Genomic DNA, 13,228 nt, shown 5'->3' on the forward strand with positions numbered 1-13,228 from the left:
ACAGAGAGCTCACAGAGCTACTCATGATGCTGCTCTTGGCAGTTGAGGGGGCTGTGGGAGAACTTGGAGAGAATCCCAAGATGCGCACCGATCAGCTCTTCCTTCCCACAACACTGCATTATGGGATACATACCCACGGTGCATTGCTCACCCTGTCGATGATGGTGTCCCCAATGTGGACATGATCTGTCGACAGAGGGAGCAAGCGTGAACACCCTTTCGCGATATTTGTTTTGTCAACTTTTGGGTATCGACATACGTTTTGTCAACAAAATTTGGTAGGATAGACAAGCCCAGCGGTTCTCAGACTCAACTGTAGATCACTGGTGGCCTGCAAAGCACTAGCTGGAAGGCTACAGAAAGCAGGCTGGTAAAACGATACTGCCTCCTCATTTCTAGCTCATAATTTGCATTAATACCCTTCTAAAAATACATTAAATGCTTTTTTTTATTACTTTTCCACATAAGCAACTGCTATAGCTGTAATACGGATGTTAAAGGCAGGGCTGCATGTAGATGTAGTTTGGCTGAAGAATTTTCCATAGAATTGATCCTTACCACAGAACTGTGTTCCATAATCTAAACTTTCAGTTTAAAAATTGTTTCTATCCCTCATGGTTGTAAAGAAAACCTCTAAATCAGTGGTTCTCAACCAGAGGTACGGGTACCTCTGGGAGTACATAGAGGTCTTCCACGGGTACATCAACTCATCTAGGTATCTGCCAAGTTTTACAAGTAGTTACATAAAAAATAATAGCGAAGTCAGTAGAAACTAAAATTTCATGCAGATAATGACTTGTTTATACTGCTCTATATACTATACACTGAAATGTAAGTACAATATTTATATTCCAATCAATTTATTTTATAATTATATGGTAAAAATGAGAAAGTAAGCAATTTTTCAGTAATAGTGTGCTGTGACATTTGTATATTTAGATTTTGTATGCAAGTCGTTTTTAAGTGAGGTGAAATTTGGGGTACGCAAGACAAATCAGACTCCTGAAAGGGGTATAGTAGTCTGGAAAGGTTGAGAACTACTGCTCTAAATCACAAGCTAACTGCAAGCCAAGTCAGTATTATCTTCCAGTTCTTCCTGAGTCTGCAGACAGACTGTTACAATTGGTCTAAGAGATGTGAACTGCCACATTCACCTCCGTGAGGTGAACTCTGAAACCTCTGCTGACATTGCAAGTGTTAACATTATCCATTTCACAGCTGATCCCTTCAACAGAAACACCTAGATAGGGCCCGATTCTCATTTACACAAAGATCTGGGTAAAGCAGCCTTTGTGTAAATAAGGATCAGGCTAGGTCTAACACTAAAAAGTTAAGCCAACTTAACCCCGGTGTAGATGGCAGTAGGTTGAGAGAAGAATCCAACTCTCGGGGAGGTGGATTAACTATAGTGACAGGAGAATCCCTCCCCTCGCTGTAGTGAGTGGCTACACTTACATCGCCATAGCAGTGCAGCTGCAGCACTGAAGCTGTGCCACTGTAATAGTGCATTTCTCAAATGCGGCCACCGTGACCACATGCAGCCACCAGGGGCTTTTCTTGCGGCCACAGCCTCCTGGGCTGTGATTTGGGGGAGGCAGGCAAAGCAGTTGCCCCTCTCCCAGGGCCGCCAGCAGGGGTTCGGCCCTGCATCCCTCCGGAGATACAAACGCTGGAGATGCAGGGAGCCAGTGAATCCCCCACTTTCCTGGCCTTTTCTGAAAGGTTGCCGACCCCTGGATTAGAGACAGATGTACATTATTTTTATTTGGTGACACTCTGAGGCCACCAAAAAATTTGTTGTGAGACTCCCTAAGGGAGTAGGCAACCTTTCAGAAGTGGTGTGCCGAGTCTTCATTTATACACTTTAATTTAAGGTTTCACATGCCGGTAGTACATTTTAACATTTTTTAGACGGTCTCTCTCTGTAAGTCTATATTATATAACTAAACTATTGTTGTATGTAAAGTAATCAAGGTTTTCAAAATGTTTAAGAATCTTCATTTAAAATTAAATTAAAATGCTGATCTTACACCGCCAGCCTGCTCAGCCCACTTCCAGCCTGGGGTTCTGTTCACCTAGGCCGGCAGCGGGCTGAGCAGGGCCTGTGGCCGGGACACCGGCTTGCAAGGGGCCGGCAGCCGGGACCCCAGACTTGGGGGCGGGGGCGGGGTTCAGGGCAGAGGGCTGGGTGTGTGTGGGGGTGCAGGGCAGAAGGCTTGGTTTGGGGAGGAGTTCAGGGGTCAGGGCAGAGGGCTGGGGTGTGTATGGAGGTGCAGGGCAGAAGGCTGGGTGTGGGGGAGTTCAGGGCAGAGGGCTGGGAGGTGTGGGGGGAGTTCAGGGCAGAGGGCTGGGGTGCTCGGCTCGTGGGGGTGCTCCCAGCCCCCTGCCCTGAGCAGCTCATGGCAGGGGGCTGGAAGGGCTACGCCCTGTTCCACCCCCTTCCCCAAGGCTCCGTCCCTACCTCTTCTCTGCCTCCTCTACGGAGCAGGGAGCACGCTGCGGCTCGGCTCTGCTCCGCTCCCCCTCCCAAGGGCCATCAGCTGATCGGCGCAGGGAAGGAGAAGAAGAGGGGCAGGAAAGCACCATGCTGGGGGAAGAAGCAGGGGAAGGGGAAAGCTTGGCTGCCACAGGACCAAGCTTCTGCCCCCGCAGGGGAGAGCGGTGGGCGGGGGGAGAGGGGGCTGAGGGCTGGGACCCCCCCCCCCCCCCGCTCTCCCCTGGTAATTTGTGGTCCATACACAATGAGGCCTTTTAGGGTCTCACTTTTCCTTCGATTGTTTTGAAAATTACATTTGTTTGTTCACATCTGCACGTTATAAGTTTCTACCAATGACTCTCAATAAGGCTACTTGCTCTTATGGTATACTTATGTGTAACCAATATTTGTGATATTTTCTCTTATGTTTGCATAGTAAATTAATGTCCAGAAGTTAGTCTTGTATGTGTTCAGTGCCATAATCTCTGAATAATAAAAATTCTTTGTACTATACTGTCTCGAAGTTAATCATGCTGAACTTCTGTGAAGAAGCTCAACGGCAGAATTTAGACGATTATACCTTTCCTTTGCCTCCTGCACAATTTTAAATGTATGGAAGAGTGAGTAGTGGAGCTATTAAAACATATTACAAACAGGAATAGTTCTTGGAATAACAGCATCTTACTCATTTGTTGAGCTCAGGCAACACGGTAAATGCTTTGCGTTTGTTTGTTTAGTGCCATTAACATTCCACTTTGCTACTCTGTCATCACACAATCAAATTTGGAATTTAACACTGGTAAACCCAAATTAAGCTATACTAAACCTCTAAATTAGTTGCTGTCCAACATATTCTTGCACTCCAAGAGGAAGTACATCATAAAATAACTTCTTATTCTGAGTTGCCTCCCAATACCAGTGAGTGAATTCTTAGTCCTGCTTTCAAATTGCCAACATGTTTTTATTTCATAAAAGATCCTGTTCCCTTCACAAGCTTTAAGTCACATTTAAAACATTTATGTAGGTAGACAATGTCCATGTGCTGCTTTTTTCTCTGCTAGGCCCTGAAGCCAACAATCAGTGGATCCTGTCTGATTTTAGACTAATGTTCTTAAATCCCAATCCAAAAATTCCAGTACATCTACTGAAGAATTTGACTGGCTTTTGGCCATCCCATTTGTTTTGAAGCCTAATAATTCATGTATCATTTGGCTTCTATACTTAAATTTGATTTGATTAAATAAAGCAGAGATTTGGCATCTGTGTTTGTCTAATTCCTTCACAGTTAATTCAAATAAATTGTCAACATAGCTTATTCTTGTTTCTTCCTTCCTTCTCTGCATTCTGTTTTCCTGTAGCCTAGAAATCATCAAATCTCTTTTGGCCACAGCAAACTCTACTTTGGATTCCAGGAATACTTTTCAAAAAAAATCTAGGCTGTCAATTGGGAATTTTATAACAGAGTGCCATGATAACTTCCAGATACTACATAATCGTCTGATTCAGATGTCACTGCCTTTTCTTAGCTGTTCTTTTCATATTTAAAAACAGGCTTTGGAATCCAGTCCCTCCTCTACTTTTGTGCAGAGCTGTTTCTCAGCAATTATGAAGTTATCTGTCCACTCAAATTCAGTCTGATAGCACGTTAATTAATGTATTGAGATACAGAGCTCTCTAAAAAAGTAGTTTTGGAGGGGAAGAGGGAGGAAGATTAATTACAGGGCTTCCTCTCAGAGAAACTTAATTTCCCCCCTAGGGTTAACTCCCATCCTCCTCCAGTTCCCAGTCTCACTCTCCCACAAGGGAGGCCCGAGATTTTAGGTAGTGAATCCTTCTCACCAGGCTTGAAGTTCAAAGGTCTTCTCATCCCTAAGGCAAGGTACTAAGCATGTAATGGGACTATTCTCATGATTAAAGTTATGCACTTGCATAAGTACCTTACTGAATCCGGGTATTAATCTGGACTACCTATTGTTCCTGTGTTAAGCAGCTCTCTGCCACCTTCCTGGAGCTCTGCTGTGCTGCCCCAGGTAGATAAGCAGACAAGGAGGGGAAATCAGTAACATAGAGGCATAGTAATGACAAGAACCTGCTAGTAACTACTCAGTACTTTGAAAGCTTTTTTAAAGCAGAATGTCCTGGGATTTTTATCTTTTGAAAAAGGAAGAGAGGTAGATTAACATCCAAGAATTTTTAACTCATTGCTGGAGAATACAAGAGCACAGCCCCACAGAATATGCTCACTCATTGAGGCATGGGCTCCAGCCAGCAATGTACTAGCAATATTTTAAAATAAGGAGAGAAGCGTTTGCAAAAACCCTTTGCCACCGCTAAATCTTATATCACAGTGGCATACAACTTCCTGAAGTAAGTAGTGAGGGCCAAGGGAATATATTTGGTTTATTTCCCATTTAACGAAAGATACACTGTCCATCATAACCAAGAGGGTAGATTACATCACTTGGCAAACAAATCTATTTTAAGCACGTATGTATACTCAGTTCTGAAAAATACTTAAACATGCTCAAGTAGTTTGCTGAATTGGGGCCTGAATGCATTGCACTTTCTCACAAGAATAATAGGGAGTGAGGCAAGCCTCTCCAACACATGTATTGAATGAAGGAGGGTTCTTTCTCTAGCACCCTACTTCATTCCATCTACACTTGTGCACTGAATGACAGGGTTAAAATTTTTTTTGCCCCAGCAAAAATTCCTGTCATCTTAATTAAGCAAGCATACAGGGCTACAACAATGTTGTGAAATTTTTATTTAACTTATTAAACAAATGAATGCACAGGCAAAAAGTGCATTAAATAACTTGCAATCTGATCAAATCAAAATGGATTAATCCCAGACCACTGAAATAGACATAACCGAACCACAAACAATTTGTGCTGCATTTCAGCTTTCTTCTCACACGCAATAAATAGCTAAATATTTTGCGCCTATAATATATATATTTAATGACAGCTTTTACCCCCTCTGTTGTCTTTGTTCTTAACATATAACATGTTTTTATTCTGACTTTCCAGAATGACAAATTCGCCCCGAGCAGAGATTAGAAAAGCTTGAAAAGTGAAAGTTTGAGAAAGTTATAAGTAAAGAAAGTAAAGAAAGAAGCCCTTTAGAATGGAAACATTTAAGCAAGCTCAACTATATATATTACTATTTTAGAAGTAATAGCTTTTTTGAGATCATTATGTCTTTGTAAAGAGGATGATGTAGCTATCTTTAGAAATCTCACATTGGTACCTTCTTTGCGTTTTGTCAAATCTGCAAGGAAAGTGTTCTTAAATTGAACAACATATGCTAGGTCGTCATCCAAGACTCCCATAACACAACATATATGTCAGAATGTGGCTAAAACCACAGAGCAGGAGACATTGAACTCCTTGGGGGAGAATTGTGTCACAAATTTAATAATGCTTTTTAAAAAAGAAAACGAGTGCCATCAACATGGAAGCATGTCCTCTGGAATGGTGGCCGAAGCATGAAGTGGCATACAAGGGTTTAGCATACCTGGCACATAAATACCTTGTAACGCAAGCTACAGCAGTGCCATGTGAACACCTGTTCTCACTTTCAGGTGACATTGTAAATAAGAAGCGGGCAGCATTATCTCCCGTAAATGTAAACAAACTTGTTTGTTTTAGTGATTGGCTGAACAAGAAATAGGACTGAGTGGACTTGTACAATTGTAAATTGCACTTTTATGATAAAGAGATTGCACTACAATATTTGCCTGAGGTGAACTGAAAAATACTATTTCTTTTGTTTCTCTTTTTTACAGTCTAATATTTGTAATCAATAATAATATTAAGTGAGCACTGTGCACCTGGTATTCTATGTTGTAATTGAAATCAATATATTTGAAAATGTAGAAAGCATCCAAAAATATTTATAATAAATTTAAATTGGTAGTCTATTATTGTTTAACAGTGCAATTAAAACTGTGATAGTGATTTTTTTAATTTAATTAATTTGTTTTGAGTTAATTGCTTGAGTTAACTGCGATTGACAGCCCTACTATTTAGATTTAATTCTTTTGACAAATAGATTCTAAAAGCACCAACAATATATGAAGCACTGAAGGATTATGAGAAAATTTACAAATTGTACATAATCTTTTTCCCCTATACAAAAACATACAGGAAAAATAGATAAAAAAGGTAAAATTATTTACATAAATTACAATGTTATGGCTACTGCTGCTAAGTAGTAATGGTAAGAATCAGAAAAGGTTACTAACCATGAATAGTTTAAATCACAGGTTCTCAAACTTCATTGCATCGCGGCCCCCTTCTGACAAGAAAAATTACTACACGACCCCAGGATGGGGAACTGAAGCCTAAGCCTTCCCGAGCCTCACTGCCCCGCATGGGGGCCAAAGCCAAAAAGCCCCATCACCTAGGGCAGAGAGCCAAAGCAGAATCCCAAGGGTTTCAGCCCCAGGTGGGGGGCCTGAAACCTGAGCCCTGCCACCCTGGACTGATGCCCTCAGGATTCGGCCCTGAGGAGTAGGGCTCGGACTTCAGCCCCAGCAAGTTTTTTTGCCAGCCCTGGTGTCCCCATTAAAATGGGGTTGCGACCCACTTAGGGGTCCCAACCCACAGTTTGAGAACTGCTGGTTTAAATCATTCCATACAAGGTTCCGTATTATACATTCACATCAGGGAAGATTCACACATCACATTCATAACACTTTACAGGAAGATTGTGCATTTAAGGTCTGATCTGACTCCCACTGACCTCTATGATAGGCAGATCAGGCCCTTTGTCCTGGCTTGGGGCAATTTTTATAATAAGGTTGCAAGTATAAAACCAAGTGGAAGTTAAGTGCACCCATAGATTTCTCTCACAAGGTTTATTGAGGTCAGATTCCCTGACAAGGGAGAAGACAGGAATTAGTGTCTGTCAGTCTCTAACCTTCTCCATTCTGTTCTACCCCTTCCTGAACATTCCCCAAAAAGCTACAACAAAAATTAACTTGAGAAAATTGGATCCAATCATCATGTCATTCTATTTAATATCTTTAAATATCAGACTATACGGTACAGTGACTAGCCATATCCAACATCAAAATAAGTTACAGCAGATAATGATTTTGTCTTCTATATGTAAAGAAAATCTTGAACAAAAATATTTGCCATAATAAATCCTGTCAGGTTACTCCACAAGAAATGCCATAACTTTTCTGAAACAATATTTTTTAGTTTGACTGGAGAGACTGAAACATTCTTCTCAAGTTAAAACTGGCTGTTCAGACCATGAATTTAAGATACCAACAAAAAAATCATAGCAACAACATGGCTAGCCGGCACTACCTATCAAAATGCTTTATTGGTTGTTTTCCCAGCATAAATAAAATTCATAATAAATTGACATTCTTTTGACAATCATATTAAACTGACAAACTCTCCCTCAAGGGAGCTACAGAATGAACATTTGAAAAAAATACAGTTACTTGGAACAGACACTTAGTAAACAATTAATGAATTTGACACAAACAATGGAACATCAATTTTTAAAAAGTCTGTCTTAGAAATGAAGTCTTTTAAATGTGTTTAATCACAGCTATAATTAAACAGATTAAAAGATACCATATTAACTCAGCCCTTAGAAAATTACTACTTTGTAATCAATGTTTAAAACTTGAGTTTGAAGGAAAGAAGTTACAAGTAAATTGACCCAACAGCTGATATGCATGGGAACCTTGTGCCAAAGGAAATTTATATGACTGATTTCAGGCCTCGAAATGTAACATCCACACCCCTTTCTGCTTTATGAGTTACGGTAACAGGTGTAAAAAAACATGCCAGAAAGCTAACTTTGACCTAAATTTAAACTCCCATGTTACTAAGAGCTATATTTAGTGGTTATAGAATATCAGCAGGGTTAACAGATGAAAAGTACTGCCCCCTGGCGATGTTCAAAGTTAAAGCTAACAAATGTAAGATTTGTTTTGCATTAAGTAATTGGCAATTACCCATTTTAGATCAGGAGGCCTTTGAGTCAGGGACATATCTTTGTCCATCGCTGTGAAAATCCCCCCCAAATTTGGCAAAGTTATAAGCCTTTGAAATAACTACAGTTCACACATGATCAAACTTAATAGGGTTGACAGAGAAAAATCTCCTAAGGTTCCATCCACACTGGCATGCTTCAGCTCACGGCTGGGCAGGATTTTCCCTGCAATGGCAGCTCTGAGCTGCTGTGGCCTGGGCCAGGGCTGGGTCCTGAGAACAGGGGGACAGCATTTCCTCTACTTTTTGTGCCCCCTAGCTGATGCCCAGGAAGGAGAGAGGAAGCTGCCTGATTCAAATGCAAAGGGGAGAAGAGACAGGGTTTTTTTGGAGGGAGGAGGGAAGAGAAGGGGAAAGGAAAGGGGGGTAGGACTGGTTGGGCATTAGACTGGGACCTGGGTAGGGGGAGACTGGGACTGGGTGGGAACTACTAGGGTGAGGGGAGACATCTGAGGAGGAGCCAGGATACAGGCGAAGAACTGATAACTGGCTGGGCAAAGAGAATAGGAAACCTGATTTGACTAGGAGCCCAGGGATCAAAACAGGGACTATGATCCGATGGAGAACGGGAAATGAGAAAGGGGCAAGAGGGAAGATGGGATGACACTGAGACAAGAAGCCTAAGGAGCCCAAAGTGAAATGGCTTGGTGAAGAGAATGGCAATAAGACAGGTTGGAAGGGACAGGGCAGAAGACTCTGTGCCTAGTACAGCACATTCCCCTTCAGAGCCTCGAATGGAACCTAAAATTTCCTGAGTCTCATCATTCCTTTGTCAGCAAACATCTGTGAAAAGTCCTCTGGCAAAGGCTCTCTCTCATTCCTATCTAATACTAGTCTATCCAAGGATAATAGCCTATTAATGCTCTTTAGGGTGACCAGATGTCCCGATTTTATAGGGACAGTCCCGATTTTTGGGTCTTTTTCTTATACAGGCTCCTATTACCCCCCAGTCCCATCCCCATTTTTCACACTTGCTGTCTGGTCACCCTAGTGACCTTAGTTGCTCTACCAGCTCAAGTGGCAGAGGTCTGTATGTTGGTTCTAAAGGATCCACCCTGCCACGTGACAAAATAGTTTTTGTCAGTTGGCTTTTTAGAAAGCCTAGGAATCTGCACACACGCAAAAAAATTATGTTAAGAATGTTAAGGCTGCAAAGTCAAACACTCAAATGTTAGGAAATGCCAGAATTTAGGTTGCCTGTGCAACCTCAGTTTCGCCCTCTTGTGCACTTGCATTAGGATATAGTTTTTCATTATATGATCACATACTACTTTTTCCTCCACAGGACCTCTGCCTCATTCAGTGCACAGGACGGACGTGCCTCGGGGATAAATCAGGGTTGAGGCTGCTCTGTGAGACTCCTGCTTCATTTGTTACAGAAATTGGAAGGTGTATAGTGAATGAGGCAGGGGACTGAAGGAAGAAAAAGGACAGTCTCCTACTTAAGACAGTTTAATGCTGCCCTGGAGAAATGGATTCTATCCTTGCCCTAGGCACAGAGTTCCTACATGATGCTAGGCATGTCACAAGCTTTTCACTAATTATATGTTCTTCATTTTCTGAGTGTCTGACTTGAGATGCTGGGGTCTAATTTGCAGAAACACTGGGCTCTTGCAGCTGCAACTGAAGTCTATGGAAGCCAGGCCTAAATATATAAAGTGCTTTACAACCCTAAGTACTCTTGAAGTATCTCAAATTGGGCACCCAACATTAGTGGATACTTCTGACCATAATCTCTGTATCTCAAAGCTCCATCCGTAATACGGGGATAATACCATCCTCTCACCTCATAGGGGTATTGTGAAGATTAATTAGTATTTGTGAAGCACTCGGATATTAGCGATGAGAACCATAGAAAAGCCCATGAGGAAATTAATAATACTGCCTTTAGAACAGGGTTTGAATAATGGGACTAAATAAATTCTGGGGCCACACACTGAACTATGCAAGTAACACAAAATACCAAATAGCTGCTCATTGAGCACCATCCATTCTGTGTACTGAATGAGGCAGGGGACTTGTGGAAAAATATAATATGGGCTCATGTAATTAAAGATTTATCACAGTGCATATCCAAAACAGGGCCAAATTAAGGTTCCAAAGATAAATTAGGAAATGGCAGAATTAAGGTTATGAGTGTTGGATTTTGCAACCTTAATAATGTTCTTTTAACCTAGTTTTTGCATGTGTAATTATCTCTCTCTCTCACCCCCCCTCCTCCCATGGACCCCATCCAGGAGACTGTATGCCAATTTGAAGCCTAAACTGAATTTTTATAGCCTTTCCTACCTTCTGGGGAAGAGCACCCAATCATGGCTACTACAGGAGGCAGCAGAGTTCTTCCCCTCAGGAGCAGACACAAAATTTTGGGAAAAGAGGGGAAAGCAGCAGCAGTCAGTACCTTTTTCACAGGGAGGGAGAGCAACAGCAGAGCTGCTATGCTTTTTCTGCTAACTCCTCCCCTACTTGTGAAAAACGGGTCAGTCTGCTATCTGCTTTCCTGTCCTCCCATCTTCTTTGCTCCAACATTAAGCCTGGGAAGGAGAAGAGATGATGGAACCTTAAAAATGTTTGCAATGCTGTTGTAGGTGTTGGGCACACACTGGAAGTGGGCAGGGGAGTTAACCCCTCTGAATCTTTTATTTAAAATTTTTTTTCGTGTCTGATAATTTTTGAAATTAACACTAATGCATGTGCAGGAAAGAAAGGGAACAGGACAGGTAAAGTGATGAGCAAGAGTGTGGGATTAACTTTCTCCCTTAAAAAGAAAAAAGACAGCTAAAATAGAAACACTCCTAATATTGCTCCAGTTCTTGTAGTTACCACAGGGTTGTTATGTGATCACAAATGGAAGGGGAGGTAATCCATAAGACAATTTTATGGAATTTATTAGGGATTCAGGACAGATGTGTGTGTGGATAATTACAAAATTTCATCTCTTTCATTTTTTGTAGGTCTGTGCCATAATTATTTTCTTGCAATCCTTGCACTCTCCCAAGTTCCAAATAAAATTTCAGAAATTATTGTTAGCAGTTCAGAAAGTTCAAAGAACCCATATCAACCCATTATAAGTATCATCTTACCTAGCCAATTTAAATAGACTCATACACTTTAAGGTCCATATATTCTTATTCTACAAATATTATAATATATTTTGGGGTTCAGAAATCCTGGAACATTGAGTAATATAAATATACCAGAAAAATACTCTTCCTGAGCCCATTTATAAAGATGGGTAAAGTTTGGAGATTGAACCAAATGACATGTAATTATACAAAGCCAGATAATGGGATAAAAATTGAATTCTGTAGTGTAGATAGTCCATTTACTGTTCAGTATATTTCTGTTTATTGGGTCTTTGTTTTTTTTTTTTTTAACCGTCTGGATGATCATGTTAAGAATGATAAAAATATAAAGATAGAAGAACTCACCAATATCATTAGCTAGGGAAGAAGGATCAGATGCCCCAAGGGTTGCCTCAAACTCCTCCTGAAGACGATAAGCTCTTTGAAGCAAGGATTCAAGCTTATGAATGAATTCAGCACTAATGATATCCTGCAAGCAGAATTAAATTATACTGTACTCAACAGAAAATCACGTTTCTTTCTAAACTACTTCTTTTTAAAACACTAAAACTATTAAGCCTTCAAAGAGTTCACAGTACTCCATTAACTATGCAGTAAAAAAGTTCAACAGACATTGTCAAAGAGCTCAGGCATCTAAAATTCTTGCCCTACCGGGTACAGATGCACCTTATTAGGCATAAGTAAAATAAAACCAGCATTTAAAAAAAAAATCTTTGTAAGCTGAATGAAATTATCATTCCTGATATTTACTGCACTAGTGATGATGAACACCATGGTGATTGAGATTATTTTACTATCAGGCATTTTAGAACAGAGTTTTATGGGCAAGGGGAACAAAGTTTAATTGTATTACATTGTGCATGTTCACCAATTAGTCCTCCCTCCCAGGAGGGGTTTGTACTGAGCCCCTATTCCATCTCACAGAGTTTTTCTTTACGCTTAGGGAGGAAATGACCAATGGGTGTGCTGCAGAGAACTGGTTCAGGGAATGCCAATACACCTCTGATTGTGTGGTGGTTTGATAATATCTTCCAGGAGGAATGCTAATGGAGCAACAACTGTCTGTATGGCTAAAAACAGGCTAATGCTGGGGGAAAAGGGTGAGGTGGAGGAAAAAAAGAGAAAAAGTCCTCCAACTGCAGATATTCAGAAGAAGTCTCAGCAGCTGCAGTAGAAGCTGAGCTCTGTTACTCAAATATTTTCAGACATTTGGCTATGCTACAACTATATACTATAGTGTATATAATACTCACTTCTACACTCTCTTCTGCAATGGCATCTCCTGCTCCTAGTTTGATGGAACTACAATTTGCTTCATCTTCAGCCTGTCTGCTACGGAAAGTCAGTGCCTGCTCCCATCGACGTAGTGCCTCTTCAAAAAGCTCCATACCTACAGGAGATCATGAACACTTCCATTACATCAACAGAAATCCTCTGCAATCCTCCGGACATTTCACTGTCCACAACTAACCACACGCAAAAAATAAGATAAATTATAGTACACGTGGAAATGTTGTTTTAAGGAAATAATGTTGGAATTGCCAGTAATTTAATTAAGTTCATTACAAGAGGTAATTTATGATTAAAACAAAGCACATAGGAGTTCAGTAAAAATCTCTCTCCTACTTACAGGATTTTATATT

The 13,228-nt window shown here is 40.9% G+C and overlaps 1 protein-coding gene across 8 annotated transcripts in view; it reads right to left on the minus strand.

Moving 5' to 3' along the window:
* The window catches only part of MIGA1 (mitoguardin 1), a 45,584-nt gene that overhangs the window by 19,709 nt on the left and 12,647 nt on the right, over positions 1-13,228 (minus strand). For all 8 annotated transcript variants that reach the window (XM_054037692.1, XM_054037689.1, XM_054037691.1 and 5 more), the window contains 2 exons: positions 12,839-12,975; positions 11,931-12,054 (listed from right to left, as the gene is read on the minus strand). In XM_054037692.1, coding sequence (XP_053893667.1) covers positions 11,931-12,054; positions 12,839-12,975 — 261 coding nt within the window. The remainder of the gene's footprint in view (positions 1-11,930; positions 12,055-12,838; positions 12,976-13,228) is intronic.

The sequence above is a fragment of the Malaclemys terrapin genome, chromosome 8, assembly GCF_027887155.1.
Source record: "Malaclemys terrapin pileata isolate rMalTer1 chromosome 8, rMalTer1.hap1, whole genome shotgun sequence".
In the NCBI taxonomy this organism is placed as follows: domain Eukaryota; kingdom Metazoa; phylum Chordata; order Testudines; family Emydidae; genus Malaclemys; species Malaclemys terrapin.